This window comes from Patagioenas fasciata, chromosome 13 (genome assembly GCF_037038585.1).
Source record: "Patagioenas fasciata isolate bPatFas1 chromosome 13, bPatFas1.hap1, whole genome shotgun sequence".
Lineage (NCBI taxonomy): Eukaryota > Metazoa > Chordata > Aves > Columbiformes > Columbidae > Patagioenas > Patagioenas fasciata.
Window position 1 is genome coordinate 8,262,622 of NC_092532.1, and position 18,924 is coordinate 8,281,545.

Consider the following 18,924-nt stretch of genomic DNA (forward strand, 5'->3'; position numbering starts at 1 on the left):
CTAAATTCCAGTTACAGCAAGTTCCTCCTGAGCCAGAGCAAAACTTGCTCCCCGTGGCTTTCAGAACAAGGAAAGATGAGACAAATGACTGATGAGATGTCTGTGTGAGATGCCTTTCCAAGGGCAGGCTAGTGTGCCCCTGCGTACACCAGCTTAGGCTAGTTTGTATGGCTGCCAGGGTGCTCTGGGCTACACCCACACTGTGACACCGAGCATCTGTTAGTACAACATCTAAAAAATTATATTAGCACGTTCATGGGGAAAACCTAGGTGTGGTCAAAATGCAGTATTGTATTGGCAAAAGATGGCAATAGAGGATGTGTCATTGAGAAATCTAAGTATCTTGAGGTTTATTAACTCTATCTATGCCTATATCTCTGGCTCTCTTAGTGTCCCTAGCCAAATGCTGCTGGCCTAAGAAGAAACAGAACACTGTTAATCATTGCAGAATATTTGCATGTTAACAGACATCTCTGAGGGAAGTCTGAAAGGAAAGGGAGAGCCACCTGAAATGAGGAGCTTTCTCTAAAACCAGGAACTATTAATTAGTAATGGGAATTAAAGCCACAGAACCCAAGACACTTGTAGAAGAGTTCAAGGAGACAGATGGAACTTGACAAGATGTAGATGCAAGACAGTGTAACAAGGCATCAATGTCATGCTGTAAAGGTCTCCTGGCCCAACAGACCCCTCACACACCACCCTACTTATTATTTGTCAATGTTTTGTCTTAAGCAGCTCAGGTTATTTAGCTCTATTTGGAGGTCTAATGGTATAAAAATCTCTGAAACCATCTACCATTCACCTATAGCCCCAGCTTCTCTATCTTTATTTTTGCTCTGGGATTGTTTTCTTTAACGGGAAAGGATGTAGCAGGGACACTTGACTGATGTGTCCATGGCATATTCATACACTGCTGTCTTTCTCATATGGATAACTTCCCTCTAATGGAGTACTGGTACCCAGACTTAGTACTGAGCAGGGGAAAGGGAGGCAACGAGATGTCTACAGAACCCAGCAAGGCATCTAAGAGTGTGTCATCTAGAGCTAGCTCACTTTTCCTGGGAGTGGGGAGGCAGGGTTACCTGTAGATCCTGATTCTGCAGGAGGACAGGTGAAGGAAGAGAGCTGTAGGTGACGATGCAAGGCACTCCACAAGTTGCCCCACTGTCAGCTGTAGAAATGGCTCCTTGAGCAGCTCACCAGAACAGGTGCTCTGATGGGCACTTTCTCCTCTTGACTGCACAGGCACTCCTCTATCCACAAAATGAGCAGACAACGGGCCACCCATTCCTTATTACCCATGGAGCTTTATCAGTAACCTTCACGCTTCTGACACGTCACAAACACCCCACACAGTGCAAGCATTTCATGGGGTGCCACCTCCTTCCTCACTGCTGCACCAGGAAACAGCCTGAGCACTGGGCACGAGTACCGGGCACGGCTGGCTCAGGAGCAGGGGCAGCACCTGCCCACAGCAGTGGGCACAGCACCCGCTGCTCTGTCTCGCAGAGCGACCACACCAGACCAGGTGCAACCAGAACACTGCAGACACTCACCATGTCAGAATGTTTATTAATAAAAAAAAGTCACAATAACTTACTCCCTTTGTCACACAAAGGGTTCAGTATAAAGAGCTCTGGCCTCCTAAGGTAACACAGGTCAGTGAGAGGTGGGTACTTTTCTCTTGTCCTCTGAGACAGTGGCCTTCTCCTGTCCCCAGGGGGACATGCAGCCTGCACAGGAGCTACTGGCCACAGGGCCTGGCACAGGAGCAGCACGTGCCCCTGCCTGCAGCTGGGTCACAGGCAGTGGGGACCAACCCAGGGTGCAAATGCAGAGTACCTGGAGACGGCAGGCGCTGGATGCCAGAGGGTGTGCAAGCTGCAGTGGAGGAGGAGAGAGAAGTGGCTGCTTCTTCCCAGAGTGCTGAGGGGTCTATAGAGCACAAAAAGGGACGCAGCAGGACAGCAGCTGCTTGCAGGCAGGGACTGTGGGGCTGGCTAGAAGCAAACCTGCTTGGCTGGCTGCTGCCTCACACGAGGTCTAGCCTGGCAGAGGCAGGAGGCTAGCTGTGGCTACTTGTCACACTCCAGATCCTGGGCCCCCTCAGCACCCTGATAGTGCATCTCGCAGAACTCCTGAATGCGGCTGCAGGCCTCCAACATCATCTCCTCAGGCACAGTGATCACCACACGGAAAAAGTTTGGGTACTCAAAGCACTGAAAGGAGAAAGGATGAAGCTGACATTACCTAGGACAGTGCTGTAGTTTCACAGCCCTGCTCTAGGGTCACATGCTGTGTCAGCAAGGGAAGATAGCCAGGGTAGGACAGACTGGAGGACAGATTGCTTTTCCTGTTCCAAGCAAATAACTCATCTCCATCTGTGTAGACCCTTACAAAGGGTGACAGGACTCTGTACTGACTACACAGAACCCAGAGAATGGGCTGTACGGAGCTAGGAGAGGGCTGGAGAGTATCCAGGGTCCATGGACACTGCACACACGACTCCCAGCAGGTAACCAGAGCTAAAGGCTCCAAACCCCTGTGCTTCCCCTCCCGGTGCTTTGGCTCCATTGCTCCCAGTGTCAGGCTCACCGTGGCTGGCAAGCAGAACACAGACTGCTCTGAAATGAGTCGCTCAGTGAACTCCACATCATTTTCAAACTCAGGGAAATGCTCCATCTCGATCTCAACCTGCAACAGAAGGATATGACATGGCAACCAAGGGCACCAAAATTATCTGCAATGGCCCTGCTTACCCACATGCAGGTGTCTGCCCTCAATTTTTGCTCATGATTTGGGCTGACTGGAATGTAAGACACGAACAGAAACATATACATGAAAACTGGGGCTTCTTTAAGAAGTATTCGTTAACTACGTAAAGATGGAATTTTAGTTAAGGACAACTTTAGTAAAAAAGCTGATGACAAAGATACAGTAACTAATTAGTAGTGAAAAGGAATAAATAAGATATTGAAAAATAGGTCGGGAGAGAACTCTAGTCAATATGCATTAATAATTAGGTCATGCAAGAAATCCATACATTAAGAAAAAGACACTGATGTTCTGATTTAAAAAAAAAAAAAAAAAAAAGATAGCAAGGTCTAAAATACCACAAACAAAATAAATCCTTCTAGGATGATGTAATTGCTGAAACGACATGGAAATGCTGAAATGTTCAATAAGTGTTTCTGGTCTGTATTTGGAAAGAAGGAGGCTGTCCCTTTATCACATAAGGACAGTGATATCCTGGCCATTTGTTTAGAACCAAAGATTATTTTAAGCATTTCATGAAACTATCCTTAAACCGGGTGAGAGATAATTTGCATGTAGAAGCTGTGAAAGATCCAGTGGTAGAAAAGTTTTACCAGATGATGTAATTTGAAATAAATGCTCAGATACTGCAGAAATACAATAGGTGTGAAAGAACCTTAGACCTGTGCCTCTACACAAAGAGCGTAAGCAGAACAACTGTTGTACCTCCAGGTAAGATTGGAAACAGGGTCAACTGATAAATAATTATTTATAGAACATGAATGAGATCGGTATTGCTGTTTTCTCCAGTTGTGGGTACACATTTTTAAAAGCTAATGAAAAGCTGGAGACAGTATGAGACCAAAAAAAAGATTAAAAATGTGTTAAACTTAAGAGATTTGGATGTCTTACTTGGGCTTGTTGAAATTAAAAAGGAAATTTCACCACATCATAAAAAGTTAAAAAAAAACAGTTATGGGAGAAGGCAGAAAGAGAGGCAACAACATCGGCAGAAGACAGACATGCTAGTAGGAAGAACCAGAGGTATGATAATCTGACTTGTGGTGTGAGGGGCTTCCCATTGCCAGCAGGCTAAAATCCAGGTAAAAAAACCATTGTCTTGCAAAGTACAAGTCCTTCAGTACTGTGCGGGAGCAAGTGGGTGAAATGTACCGGCCTCTGCCGTGTGAGAAGTGGACAACACATTCTGGCTTCCTAAAGTGACCAAAGGATGCACCACGCACGCTGTGGAAATGCATGGTCACTGAGACCTGGTGCCAAGTGCCAATCTGAAACCACTGACAAGCACTGGCAACAAGAGCTGCTGTGAGTGTCAATGATCTAGAAATGGCATCTCTCTCTCCACACTTACCATGAGGTACATGGCTCCAGCAGGACGGACAGGTTGGAGTCCAGGGATAGCTGATAAGGCAGCATAACAAAGGTCAGCATTGGACTGAAAAGCAGAAAGGAAAAGTTTCAAAACACGAGAAATTCCAGGAGGTAGCTCAAAGAATGGAAGCCAAGCTCTGGACTAGACTATAAACAGGTTTGCCCACTGCAAATAAAGGGACAATGAATGCAAACATCATGGGTGATCATGGCCTTGAGTACAGTGGTGTGACTGAGCTGAGTTCAGCAAATCAGTGCCAAACATCCCGACCCTGGGTCACCAGCTCCAGCTGCAGGGCTGGGCCACCCGAAACTTATCACAGCCAATATTTCTGCCCCAGTTACCAAGACTTCTGCTGGAACTGGATTTGTTGGGCTCTCATCACAGACAGAACTGCACCTTGAAGCAGGGTGGGGAGGGATGACGAGCTACAGAGTGATGACAAGCTAGAGAGATACGACTCCCTCCAAAAAATCAGTGAACAAACTGTGCTGACCTGTTACAGCCTGTTTACCTTGAAGATACTGAGGGTATTGTGGTAGAACTCAGGGGGTGTTCGGTGCAAAATACGTTCCAGTGCTCCTTGGACAATGGTACAGGGTCCTAGGATCCTTTGACTCAGTCTTACAAGGCCATCCCTGATCTGAAAAAACATGGTGATATTTGCAGGTCAGACTGTGCCTCCCTGCAGGAAGGGACAGCTCCAAGCCTATATCATTTCTACGGCTGTTCGCACCCCTCCCTTCAGTGAGCATGTAGAGTAACAGTGAACATTTGCTTGACTGTACACCAGGTATTTACAGACTATTTACAGTGCCGTTTTCTGTTCCTCAGTTGCAGCTTGTAATGCCAACAGGGACAACCTTTGGAGCTTCCCAGTCTGCCTCAAACTAGGCTGGAATACAGCTAATACAAATAAAGCCAAAGCTGTTCCAAATACTGTTTCACATTTCCCTTAGGTTTGGACCCACAATCAACACTTTCAAAGCTAGTTAGGGACAACCAACACTAGCTCTTCCGCTAAGGAGACAAGGTCTCCTTCTGCAGAAAGACCTCTAGGTGGAAAGGTCACTGCAGTAGATGGTGGTTGTTCTTAACACAGCTGAACAGCCAGGTAAAGCACTTGCAGCACTGCAAGGTGCTTTGTACTTACTTTAAAGCAAAGCCATATAAGAACACATGGAGACCACACATGCACTCCACATGCTGGATAAGCCATACAATACTTTCAGTGCACAGTGGAGTTATTTGAGAAGAGAAGGAATTAGAAACACACAAAAAGGACAAGAAATATATGAAGGAGCAGTAGGACAAGGAGTGTGTTACAGCGTAGATGTGGGTAGGAAGCCATGTATAGGAACAGATGGAGTAAGGAAGGGACATTAAAATCGTAGAGGTGCAGAAATGCATGTAAGCAATTGGTTGACACCCATATGAGAGCAAAAAGCAGTACATGTCTGTATCAGTTAAAGCCCTGGTGATCTACACACTGAGACACTGCAGGTCTGTTGCCATGACGGTAACACTCAGCAGTTCTCACCTCATTACCAAAGATGTCTCTCCTGTCATGAATTAGGATCCAGCCCATCCGCCAGCCCGGGACTAGCCACCGCTTTGCCAAGCCACCACAGGACAAGATTGGCACGTTGGTGCTGAGAGTTGCAATGGGTTCATATTTGCAGTCAGCAAACACCTGTGACAGAAGGCAGTGTTAGGGCTGTCCCTGCCTCTTATTGTGAGAACTGTGGTAGTGTGCATGAGGCGCAAGAAAAAGGGAAGCAGGAAAGTGAGGGGAAATTGATGGTGAAAGCTCCCAGCTTCAAGGTATGAACATGGTTAAGTGCGCTGACATGAAAGCAAGCTGTTGGAAATAAGAAAGGAGCTGGACATGAGAGGTATCCCCAGCACTGCACACCAGAGGACTGGAAGCTCCAGGCATGGACCCAGGGACAGTACAGAGGAGTGGAGTTGTTGGTGACCTGGCTGCCATGGCCAAAGGGCAAGTGCATCAGAAAGGACAGACAGCACAGGGGTGCAAAGAACTGCAACTGACACTCACCATGTCTCCATAGATCTCATCAGCAAGGATGGGCACGCACTGTCTAGATGCCACTGTAAGAGAGAAGGCATTCAGCCTGGCCAGCCTGCATCCGCCATGGGAGCAGACTTGCCCTTTGCTGCAGGGCTTGGCAGGGCTCTGAGGGAAGCACTGTCCCAAGGTAGAGGGTCCCTGTCTTCCTCCTACAGACTGTTCATTCAGAGAGCTCAGTCACTGGAGATCCCTGCCCTGGGTGAGCCTGGTTCTGCTCTCCCCTGTGTAGGCAAGCAGCACAGCCCTCCCACTGACAGGCCAGGGCTCAGGAGGCACAGGACTCCCTGTGAACACTCTCCCTCTGCAGAGCAGGAGTGGTGAAATAAGCAGTTGAAGGCACACAGAGCATTTGGGGAAGAGCAAGACACATGCTCTGCATATTCTTCCCCACATAAGGCAGCACCTTTGCACTGAGCAAGCCCTGCTTCCTGAGCTGGAGTCAGCTATGAGGAGAAAAGCAAAGCCCTGGGCTGTGGTGCTGCAGTGATAGAGACATTGACAATACGGTCAGACACTAGACTGCAACCACGCCACAGATGCACACAGGCAGGCTTACCTGCCAGGATCTTCTGGAGGTGGCTCCTGCTGAACACAGAGCCACAGGGGTTCGATGGGTTGTTCACAATGAGGCAAGCTGTCTTCTCATCCACCAGAGACTCCAAGTGCTCCAAATCAATTTCCCAGGACTTTTCTGGCTAGTGAAGAGAAGGGGAAGTAACACCTGATGAACTGGACTTGCCACACAGGGTGGGGTGTGACAAGGTGCCCAGGTTTGCTCAGGTCATCTTCACCCACTTCCCAGGCAGGGCCAGGGTATTTCTGAGAAGCAGAAATGTCAGGGCTGCTGCTTCCAGGCCTGCCATCACTTACCAAGAGGTTGTAGAGTTTGACCTCAATCCCCATAGACAATGCCAGAGTCTTGTAGAGGGAGAAACCAGGCCGTGGCACCAGGATGTTCTGGCCAGGGTTGGCCAGCACTGCCAAGGCAAGCTCTATGGCCTGGCTGCAGCCACTTGTTAAGATGACATCCTGTAAAGAGTATATGGGAGTCAGCAGAAAGCACAGGCATTCTGAGGTGCCCCAGCCACATGGGAGTGACATAATACCCAGGCTCTGCCAGGTAAGAACTTCTCAGCCAGAAAGAGAAGTGCAGAGCCTGACTGAAGATGTTAAACCTCCAACAGCTGGAGAGCTCAGCCTCCTCCTGAGGAGGGTGCAGGGAAGGGCTTGGGACAGGGGATGAGAGCAGCAGGAGGCCACTGAGGGACAAGGCCATGGGCAGTCCACAGCCCATGTCCCACAGCCAGGCAGGGGAGGGAGCCAGGGCAGGTGTGGTGTGGCAGGGGCAGCAGCAGCGCTGCGCTGCCATGGGAGTGCCCACGCTGGGCGCTGACTGGTACCTGGGCCTCCAGTGGTGCCTCTGGGCAGCTGTAGTATGCGGCCACTGCTTCCCGGCACGACTGGTAGCCTGGGGAAAGAGGAGCCAAACATGCAAGGGAGGTTTTTACAGACTGTTTCTTTTTCCTTGGCAGCACAAGGCTCACAGCTGCCACACAGCCAGGGAAAGCCTGTTTGTCAGTGACACAGTCCCAAGGTGGCTGTCCTGCCTCAGGCCAAGTTCCCTGCATGTCCGAGGCTGAGCCAGGCAGGACAAGTGCAGGGACAGGCCCTGGGCAGGGCGGCAGACCGCGGCCCCAGCATGTCCTGGGCACAGAATTGACAGGAGCAGCACACAGGGTTGCCAGAGAGCTGCTCTGACCAGCAGGTGGCCAAGTGCTCTCACATGGCCTTCAGTGTCCAGTGATGGCACAGAAGCAGCCTTCCCTGTCACCATGTGGAGTGCCCTGTGAGGCGGGTGTGAGCTATGGTCTGTACCCACTTTTTGCACTAACTGAAAACCAGGCTTGTATTGTCTGTGAAGTCAGGAAGCCCAAGGGGAATCCTGGTCAAAGCAAACGAGAAAGGAATTTGGCTGCAACCCATGGCAGTGATACACAATCAGGAGCCTGTCTGGGTGCCTGAAACCCTGCCTGCTCTAGTGGCCACTGGGAGGTGAACATGGCTTCTGCAGGAGGCTCTGGGCCTCAAACAGATCATGCAGGGAAGGGCACTCAGGTCTGTGCTGACGGGACTATTGGTGAGGGCAGCTGCACGAAAGATGACTGTAGGCTCCATATACCTGCAGTGCTGTAGGAGCTGGCACACACCTTCATCCTGCTCTCTCAGGAAAGCTTTGTCAACTTACCAACAGATGGAGCATAGCCGTTGTAACGTCCCGAGTCCAAAACCTCCTTCACAGCCCGTGTGACCTCATCATTTGTGGGAAGGTTTCCAAAGACCGTTGGGTCTCCTTTACAAAGATTGAAAAATAGTGATGTTCTCACGGATCTGTGACAGGCACAGAGCTGTGTGGTTGTCTGGCCTATCCCTGAGTGTTTGCACAAGCTTTGAGCTTCAGAGCCCTGCAATCTGCCAGCCACACTGTCGACCCCACTGCCCAGAGGCTTCAGCCACAGCACTATGCTCACCTAAGGACAAGGAGATCACAGCTTTCTTTGGGTTGGGCTCCACCTTCATGGTGTCTACGATAGCTCGGACAGGATTGAAAGTCTTCTTTGACATTTCAGAAGCCCTGACAGCCCATCTTGGCTTCCGGCCCTTCACCTTCCCCAGTGATATGCTGTTCCCGTTGGTCTTGAGATGAACATCCAGTACAGGGGCATGATCTCCATGGCCATCCACTTGGATCAGGTATGAGTCCATCCTGAGAGCTGTCGGTGTGAGGTGGATTTCCTGGGCTTAGTTAACACATGACAAACAAGGGTTCTGCCCATTTGGGGACACAGCCTATGACTCTCCAAAAGTAAAACTTTCAAAAGCTATAGACCCTACCTACTGCCTAAAGGACAACCCAGTCAGCAGAAGCAAGTAAGGACGTATTCAGGCCCAGGATGAAGTGAAACCCCACGCGTAAGCGAGAAAGATGAAGACACCTCTGTGCTAGCTGCACCACTGCCTAGCATGGACTTGCTGTGCTGAAGAGGAGCAGCTGTGCTAAAGCCAGCAGGCTGTTGTAGTCACTGCTGGACTGCAGATTCAATCTTCCACTGACAGAAGGGCCAGGTCACCCTCTCCTCCCCACCACCTATCAACTTGCACAGCTCAAGCTGCAACCACAAGGATCAGCCCACTATGTATGTTCACATCTGGAATGTCCCTCCAGTCTGCAAACAGAAATGCAGCACAGTTTAAATCAGATCTAAATGCTAACAAGGTAGTTCTGGTCCAATGTTATCAGGATGCAGTGGCAGGGTATAGGTTACAGACTCTTGCCTCTGTCAGCAGAGCAACACTTTTGCTGGCCTAGATTAAAAGGCAAGTGCTTAGAAAATGGAGCCAGGTTGGTATGGCCACAAAGGAAATCGGGGAGGTCGCAGTGCCCCAAGCAAAAGGCCTTTAGTCCTCGCAAGGCTGGGTAACAAGCAAGGCAAAGCAGAGCAACGGCTGCCTTCTAGGCCCCAAAGCATGCAAAAAAGTGACTTACACACACCCACATGTATAGCCAAAGCACAAGCCAGGCCCAGCCAGCAAAGGCCTTACTTATGAACTGCTGCCGACTTGGCTGTCCACCTGCAGAAGGTTAGAGACACAGCAGGCAGAGACCTTCTGAGCCACCAAGCCCAATCTTGCTGATATTGGCACGCTGTCTTGTAATCCTGCCATAAACTGCTTATGCTTTCTGTCCTGCCCTGTTTCTCTGCTCCACTGAAAGGCAATTCAGTGAACAGTGGTCCTTTTCTTATGGTAGTTACGTAGCCCTGTGCTTGCAGATGATCACAACGCAGCTACTTGTTCCTTGCTGCAGTGACTGAGCTGCAAGGGTTGTTGCGTTGCATAGATCAGGTAGGATTTCCCATCCAAACAAATCTCTCGCTGCTTCACTGAAGTTTGCACCATGTTGCTGCAGTTACTCTGCCAGCAGTGCCTCATTAACCTATTTAAAGCAACTCAGGCTGATCTAAAGAGGTCGCAAAGCAAGACTTCAGCTTCTCTGCTGCTAATACTTTCTGGGTTTCCTTTCTATCACCTTCCCACCACCCTGCAAGACACTTCTCATGCACAGGGGAGAAGCAGACTCAGGCACAATGGATGCCTTCAATATAGCAGCCCAGGAAGACCTCCCCACTTCTCCCCCTAAAAGAAGCCAGGTACCAGAGCATAGTACTTTACCTTCCACAGCACAGAGATGGAAACACCAACAAGCTTGATGGCCCTGTCCCTATTTTTCATCCAGGACAAATCGTCTTGCCAAGAAATTCCTGCAAAATCTTGCCCATGAAATAAGCCCCAAAATTGGGCGTTGAGACCAAATCGTTTTGCCATTGGCTCACAGAGAGGGCTGCGCTCCCCACCCAAAACTACCCTCTCCTCCCTATTGCAACTGTGCTAACTTCAAACACCTGGAACATTCCTGCCCATTAACTCTTTCTGGGGGCAGCCCACAGAGGGACACAGCTTGGCTTCCCAGAGGTCCTGGGCTGGCACCCTTTTGCACCACTTCCCTCAGTCCTCAAAGACTGAGAGGGGGAAACCTGCACAGAGAACAGCCCTAGCACCTTATAACATGGACTGATGGACCACAAAGCCTGTGGAATGCATCAGTCTGTCCTGGTCTCAAAGGCTCTGGGTTCACAGTGCACCAACTGAGAAAGGACCATTTGTGGTATCATCACAATCTGAGACATCTTTCTCCACAGGCCGAAGGGAGGCAGGCACTTCCCCAGGAGGTGTCTTGGAGGCACCAGGACCTGAAGGGTTAAAGGAAGCTCAAGTTGCCATGGATCTGTTTTTTTTTTTTCTTGATTGCTGCAAGGCCCAAGCAAACTCATAGTCTTGGCTGCAAACAAAATGATGCAATTCCTCCCTCTCTGACGGTACTGTAAAGTACAAATGACTCCATTCCCAGAAGGCCCTGTGATGCTAAGTGATGTGAAATCTATGCCTTCCTGTCCCTTGGCTCCTGCAGGCCTGGGATAAATAAGAGAGGCATCTGCACCCTCCCTGTCATCCAAGGGCTGCTCCACGTATTCCCTTAGTGCCCTGGCAGCAAATGGCTGGAGATCAGAGTTACTCAGGGACAGGAGGGATCCTGCTAATCTTCCTTCAAACAGACTGCTGACACCTTCATTGCAGAGGCCAGCAGTCACTGTGAGTTTTGTCCGTTTACACCCGCTCCTGCATGAGAGAAGAAAGGGCCACTTATGGTCAATCCATGCTCATAACACTGCCAGCAATGAGGCTGCCCCTCCCCAGGGCAAGCAGCAGCCCTGCCCTCAGCATTGAGGCTGGGGCGACGCTGCTGAAGTCATGAGCTGGTGTTGACCACAGTGCTGCGATGGGCAAGGCAGAAGCCACAATGGGGCCAGGGACTGGGAGCTGGAGGCAGGGGCTGGGAGGAGGTCAGTGCAGCCAATGGGTCCAGCCAGGGTCTCCAGGCCCACAGCAGCCACCCCCTGGGGACTTTGAACTGGGAACAGCACCTTTCAAAAACAATTCACAGAGAAACATCTTGTATTGAAGCTGCTTGAACTCTCTTCTGCTGAGAGCTGTACATTTCCAGACTATTTTCTTTCTTCTTTTCAGTGAAGCCTGACATGAGCAACCTTCAGAAGTTCATGCAGCACCTCTCCAAGTACCTCTGGGTAATTTTCTCGCTTTCCCCAGCTGGGACCATCTCCTGCCACACGGCAACCCTGCCAGGGTTAATGTGGCATTGAGAAGCCTCAAGGACAATGCTGCATGTTCTGTCTAGCAACAGCCCTGAAGCTGATGCAACCAGAGCTCTACCCATGATACTGCACACAGCAGTGGGGTTCAGGGGAGGGCATGGTGGGAGCCATTACCAAGAGAAAAAATGTGACTCTGGAGACATAGGCAGACACAGTTACATAAGGCTGAGAAGCTGGCCAGAAGCGGACGGAGAACAGTGTGTCTGACAGGGTCAGTGGTTTTCTCCTGCTTTACTATGCCTTTCTCCTCTCTTGGCATGGCTCCAGTCCTTCTCTGGGTGCTCTCACATGGCATCTGCAGCACCCCCCTTTTGCTGCACAGACCCTTTCAGGACTGAAACATAAGCACACAGCTCAGCACTTCACATTCCATAAATACAGCCAGGCCACCCCTTGTGTGGTGCGGTGACAGAGGTGGCTGTACCCTGCAGGAGGCAGTTCTGCCAGCAAGGCAGCTGGCGGTCCTGGCTCAGGACCTCTGTGCCCCACTAGCCCTGACGAGTCTCCCTCTCGCAGTTTGCCCCTCCATCTCAGCAGTTCTCTCCCACAGGTATCTTAGGATCAGACAATACCAGGTTGGAAGGGACCACAAGGATCATCTGGTCCAAACTTTCTTGGCAAAAGCACAGTCTACACAAGCTGGCTCAGCATGCTGTTCAGCTAAATCTTTAAAGTGTCTAATGTAGGGGAATCCACCACTTCCCTGGGGAGATTATTCCAATGGCTGATTGTTCTCATCACGAAAAATTTCCCTCTTTTGTCCAACCAGAGTCTCCCCAGGAGTAACTTGTACCCAGTACCCCTCATCTTTTCCATGTGAGTCCTTGTAAAAAAAGAGTCTCCATCTTCTTTGTAGCCACCCTTTATATTGGAGCATGGTGATGAGGTCTCCCCTAAACCTTCTTTTCTCAAGGCTGAACAAGCCCAGTTCTTTCAGCCTTTCCTCATATGGCAACATCCCAGTCCTTTGATCATCTTGGTGGCAGTTCTCTGCACCCTCTCCAGCCTGTTCCCATATTTTTTTATAGCAGGGACCAAAACTGAACACAGTATTCCAGGTATGGCCTGAGAAGCACTGAGTAGAGAGAGATAATGATCTTTGTTTCTGCTGCTGATGCCCTTGCTGATGCAGCCCAGCATCCCATCGGCTGTATTTGCCACAGCAGCCACTGGTCACTCATATTGAGCTTGCTGTCCACCAGAATCCCCAGGTCCTCTTCCACAGAGCTGCTCCCCAGACAGGCAGATCCTGGTCTGTGCTGCACTTCAGGATTATGTTCTCTGAAATGCAAGACCTTACACTTGTCCTTGTTGAACTTTATAAGGTTCTTGTCAGCCCACTCTTCCAGCCTGTGCAGGTCACTCTGCAGGGTAGTTCTCCCTTCCAAAGTGTCCCAGCTGTGCTGGGCAATCCAGATTGCTCGCCCCAGCCATGGACCATTCCAGCAGCTGTGAGGGCCCTTGTGCACTCAGCCTGGGCACCAGGTCTCTTGCAAGCATGCTGAGAGACACGCAGTGCTCTCCAGGTTCATGGGGAGTTGGAAGGACTGCTGAGCTCCAGGCCAAACAGCCACAACAAAAGACTTGCAGGCCCTGTTACAGCTGTTGTGGGGAATGCTCCACAAAGTGTGGCCTTTAGTGGCCCCAGAGTACAGGCACAGTGGAGAGAAACACTTTTTCCAGCCTTGCATTTTGCTCACATGCAGGTAAACATGGTGTAAGTGCATGCCCTATCTTTGAGTTATGACTTCAGAGGCTTCAGCTGTTGCGTGCTGTGCGGAGGCAGCGACCAGCTGATGGGGATGGGGTGGAAAGGGGCATGTGGGCTTTGCAGGGCAAGCCAATGCCATGAGCTTGCGATGAGGGGAGTGGGCAGCACGAGGCACCGGCCTCTCTCAGACCAGACAGGCCAGCCCCTCTCATGGCTGAATTTGATCCCCGGTGATGGAAACCCACCCTCTGCCCAACCAGTCTGCTCCAGCAACAACTGCTCGCCTCCTTACGAAGTGCTTGAGCCTGTGTATGTGTATTACCTTTTTTGGAGGGTGCCTAAGTCACATCCCTTTTACTTCAAACTAGGCTCACTGCTTCCTGACCATGCCAACAGCAGATGTGGAGAACAAAATATCCCCCTCCTCTTGACAGCAGCTTTTTACAAGTTTGCAGGTTATTAAAACACCTCTCTATTAATGAGCTTGCAAGTTCTTAACAGGCACCTGTTCTGTCAAATGAGAGGACTGAGATCAATTTTTTTTCTCATAGGTTGTGTTTCTAGAGCTTTCTTTTGCTTTCCGTTGGATCCCCTCCAGCTGATCCACTCGGCTCCGGGAACACAGTGTGCAAGACTGGAGGCCTAACCAGTGCTGAAGGGGGGCAGAAGAATTTCTTCACATGTCCTACATGTGACATTCCTGTTTATATACCCTAGCAATGTTAGTTTTTTTCGCAACAGGATGACATTGTGGACTTGAGTTCAATTTGTCATGCACAATAACCTCCAGTTCTTTTCTGCAGCACCGCTGCATCGTCACCGTGCTGTGCTCATTGTTCTCATGATTATTTATTTATGTGGGATAGTCAATAAATCTGGCTGTGGTGTTCAGCAATGATTGTGCTGCAGCTCCCAGCTGCCTCACACTGGAGAAATATGAGGCAGTTCATTACTTGTTCCTTCCACTTCACCCTCCTTGTTCCCAGGAAGGGCACTGAACCAGGTCAGAGCTCTTGTCCCATGGCAAACCAGGACAGGCCCTTCCCTCCCCTTTGTGTAGCAGTGACATCGGGATCAGTCAGAAACAGAAGAGCCCAAAATAGAAAAGGAGATGCCAAAGGAGAGGTGAAGATATTGGTGTCCTCTGCTCTGTTGCACTCTTCTGCCGAGTGCTACTTATCACAGTGAGAACAGGAAGCCAGAAGATGAGCTCAGCTGGGGTACTCTAAGCAGCAATGAAGTGACGCAAAGCATTTTTTAAACAATTGTTGACATAGCAACGGAAATGGAATAAGATTGACTCAGTTCTATAATACCTTGACGTTTGTACTTCACTTGTTAGCAGTAAACACTAGTAAAACACTGAATGCGTCACCAAATCGACACAGCAGTGGTTCCCAGGTCTGCCTTTGAACAAGTAATTTCAGCACATCGCAAACTCCAAAGAAAGCTTCAGCTCAGGTTGCTGGATGACCAGCAGCAACACTTGGCATAAGAAACACTTATTTCATCCCTTCTTGTGATGCAAAACAGCACTGCTCATGACTCTGAAACTATACAAAGGGTTGCTAAAACTTTTCAGCTCACTCTGTGCACGGCAGCAAGGAGGCCTGGGTTCTTGTCACAGGAATGTGTGTGATGCAACATACACACACCACTGCTGAGCATCTGCACTATCGAGCCCTTATCCTAAGCTCCCCATGGTCTCCCCATTTCCTAACTTACCGTCATCATACAGCTCCTGTTCCCTCTATCTGGTCTTGAAAAAATTATTTTGTTTTGTTTCTCTCTTATCCCCAAACTAAGTAAATTTTAAGAGGAGTTTTCAGCTCTCCTGTCCTTCGTGGAGTCAGGTGAGATGTTGAGGAGAGTATTTTCTGTGGTGCTGAGGTGCAAAAGTAGAGCAGTTTATAGGCTTCTTACAGTATCAATCTATAGGCTTGTTACTGTTGCTTCTGCAAGGACAGAAGGGTGAAGCAATCTTACTATTGCCACCGATCTTACAGATTGAGAAAATGTGTTTCTGCATCTTAGTGACAAATTTGGACCTCTCGGGGCACACATTCAGACACTATGTCTAAGATCCCACAGTGTAACCATTTCCCTAAAGACTATGTTTTCCTAAATGCAACCAAAGTATTTGCAATGCTAAAGCTTTGCAAGGCAGTACTTGGTCAAACTATTGGTTAAAAGCGTTCACCCTGGCTGTGTAGTTTGCTATGCTTCCTTCTGTGTTTCCAAATTGTCCCACTGTTCATCTTTTCCCATGACACTCAGCTCTGAATCACCTCTGCCCATATCAGACCTGAGAAATACTGACAGTTGTGCATGGCTGAGATCCTGGGCACTTGCCTTCACCCTAGCAACCACTGATAAACAAAGGAGCAGTTCATTGCCTCCTCTGCTGAAAGGTGACAGGTGCTCTGCAGCCTCCTGGGACAGGATGGCAGCCAGTCCCACTGGGCAGCAGGACATTACTGTGCATGGAAATAGGGCACCCGGTAAAAAGTTCACATCGTGTTGTCTGAAGCAGCCCTGAGCAAACAGAAACAGAAGAGGTCTGTATGGTTCTCCATAGATAAATATAAGATAATGCATCTAAAGAAAATTGCCTAAACATGGTCTGCAGAGTGCTGAACTGGGACCTGGTAGTTGCACTGCAGGACAGATCGCGGGGTGTTAATGATTGTCCTCTGGAGACGTGGGCTCTGCAGACCAGGGCACCTGAGAAGCAACAGAACGCGATGCATTGCAGGAGGAGCACAGGGCAAGGCAGTGGCAGCTGTTCAGCTGCCATACAACCCCCAGTGCACTCGTGTCGAGTGCTGCAGGGAGGTCTAGTCAGCGCATCACAAGGTGGAGGGGAAGGTCCAGAGAACGGCAGCTGATACAACAAAGGGAGCGGTGCCGCTACTGTATGAGGAGATCAAAAGTCTGGAAGGTGGGTTTGGAAAGGGAACAGAGGGGCAGAACTGAGGTTTGCAGTGGCATGAGGCAGCAGACAAGCTGAATGCCGAACACTTTGACCAAAACCCACAGCACAGGAAAAAGTGGCAGTTGTGAAAATTAGTCGGTGCTCAGTTCCCAACAGGTGCAAACAAGTAGTTGTTATATGGCAGATGGGGAACTTCAGGATCTTGTCGCCACAGAGTGTTGCGGGGAGAGTGTCCGTGTGAACAGAAAGGGAGAGGGCCCACGGGTGAACAACAGGTCCGTGAACCGGCCCGACGGGGCGGGAGCGACACCTGAATAGGTCCCCAGGGCGAGGGAGGGCGCAGCCCGAGCCGCTCAGCGCCCTCGGGAGCGCCTCGGCAGGGCTGAGCCGAGCCCCAGGCGGAGGGACCGGCGGTCATCCCGGCCCGGCGCGACCCCGTACCGCGCTGGCACCAGCCCCGAGTCGAGCGCCCCGCGGCCCGGCCCGGTCCTTCGCCCCCAGCGCTGGAGGAGCCGGACCGGGCCGGGCCGCGGCGGAGTGGAGCAGCCCCCGAGACCCGCAGACTGGACGCACCGGGGCTGGCGGGCGGTGAGGCGAAGCAGGCGGGTGTGAGGGGCCCGGGCGGGGGACCGGACGGGGCTCGGTATGGGGCGGGTGGGTGTGAGGGGCCCCGGCGGGTCGCTGCTATCGCCGCTACCCCCGCCTCCGTCTCTCCTCAGCACGGCACCCGGAGCAGCGCTGGAGGTGCCGCCCGGAAGCCGCGCCGCCGCGCCGGGGCTGCTGGAGTGCGGTCGCTGCCGGTACCTGCGCACGGCCAGGGGTGAGCGGGGAGGGAGGGGCCGCGGGACCCCGCGGTGGCTGCGGGAGCCGCTGCCTTTGTCCCGCTGGGGCGGCGCGCTCGGCCAGGGAAAGGTTTCTTCCTGGGCGGACCGCTCGGGCCCGGCCGTGGCCGCCCGGCCCCACCGCCGCCCTTCCCTCCAGCCTGCTGCCAGATGGTGGAAGCGCTGCTCGCCGTGCTGATCCTGGTCTGCAGCTCCGTGTCCTGCGGCCCGACGGGAGGTTACACGGGCCTGCCCAGCCTGGGCGGCATCTACTACTACCAGTACGGCGGGGCTTACAGCGGCTTCAGCGGCGCCGACGGGGACCGGGCCCGGCAGCTGGACCAGCACTTCCAGCTGCTGAAGCTGCCGATTGCCAGGGCAGCGATGGCCGTGGGAGGGGGGCTCCTGGTCTTCTCTTGCACGCTTATTTTGGTTGGTGTTCTACAGTTACCATGGCGTTTCCCAGCGTGGCTGCTACTTGAATGCATCCTGGACATAATGGTTGCAATTGGCATCGTGCCTGCTCTCTACTATTACTTCCATTTCCTGCTGGAGGTTTATAATTCATCAGTGTGCAAAGAGAGAGAGCAGCTGTATCAAAGCAAAGGCTACCAGGGCTTCAAGTGCAGCCTGCACGGGGCAGAGATTGCTACCGGCCTCTTGGGCTGCGTGGCCGTCCTGGCGTACCTGCTGAGCGCAGGCCTGGCTGTCTGGGGGTACAGGACAGTTCATAAACTGAAACAGAAGCCAGAACAATTATATGAGCTTTAGAATTATTCCTCCGCTCCACTAATAATAAAGATTTTTGCCAGTCTCCTTCCTGAGACAAAGCAATATGTTTTTCCTTGCTCCTGGGCAGTGCATCCTTAGTGCTGCAGCAGAACACACATTGAATGCAGCTCTAAATACGTCAGAGTCAAGCTGTTCCTAACTTGAGTTTGCATTACTGAATTATTAGTAGACACAAAGTTAGTCTTGTTAGGCTTCTCTTCATCTGCTGGCGCACTCTTAGCAGAGGACTGTCCTCGTGGAGCTGAGCAGCAAACTGCCTGCATCACACACAGCCTTTCACATAGCATCTCACCTCTGCCATGTCTTGTTCTCCTCCAAGGAGATCTTGCTACAAGTGCTGCTGTTACACACTCTGCTGATGAACAGCTTTATGTAGCTCTTTGCAAAGGGCATGTGACTGCTCATGGAGAACAGAGCTCTCAAAAATGAGGGACTGAGGCCCATGGATGTGGCAGCTCATTATTGCTTTCTTGTAGGTCTCTTAGAACGAACGGGGCAGTTTGAATGTGGCATTTATAGAGCTGTCAGAGAATCCTGAAATAAACTTGCAAAATGATGAATACACTCAGCCTCGGTTGTGACACAATGTCTTTTCAAACTCTCCTGGAGAGGGCACAGTTTTGTATGAAATGGT

At 50.9% G+C, this 18,924-nt stretch overlaps 2 protein-coding genes across 2 annotated transcripts; one reads left to right on the top strand and one right to left on the bottom strand.

Annotated features, from left to right (window-relative positions):
• Positions 1 to 1,558: 1,558 nt before the first annotated feature.
• On the bottom strand, positions 1,559 to 10,588 carry TAT (tyrosine aminotransferase). Its single transcript, XM_065848608.2, has 12 exons — positions 10,473 to 10,588; positions 8,771 to 9,013; positions 8,488 to 8,592; positions 7,643 to 7,710; positions 7,113 to 7,271; positions 6,799 to 6,937; positions 6,210 to 6,262; positions 5,691 to 5,843; positions 4,665 to 4,793; positions 4,130 to 4,213; positions 2,599 to 2,697; positions 1,559 to 2,222 (listed from the first exon to the last, which is right to left on the bottom strand). The coding sequence occupies exons 2-12, from the start codon at positions 9,003 to 9,005 to the stop codon at positions 2,079 to 2,081; spliced, it is 1,368 nt and encodes a 455-aa protein (XP_065704680.1). The 5' UTR covers positions 9,006 to 9,013; positions 10,473 to 10,588; the 3' UTR covers positions 1,559 to 2,078.
• Positions 10,589 to 11,658: 1,070 nt separating this feature from the next.
• MARVELD3 (MARVEL domain containing 3) lies at positions 11,659 to 18,858 on the top strand. The gene is made up of 6 exons (XM_071814417.1): positions 11,659 to 11,701; positions 11,886 to 11,944; positions 12,548 to 12,606; positions 16,969 to 17,265; positions 17,397 to 17,497; positions 17,659 to 18,858. The coding sequence occupies exons 1-6, from the start codon at positions 11,659 to 11,661 to the stop codon at positions 18,267 to 18,269; spliced, it is 1,170 nt and encodes a 389-aa protein (XP_071670518.1). The 3' UTR covers positions 18,270 to 18,858.
• The last annotated feature ends 66 nt before the right edge of the window (positions 18,859 to 18,924 follow it).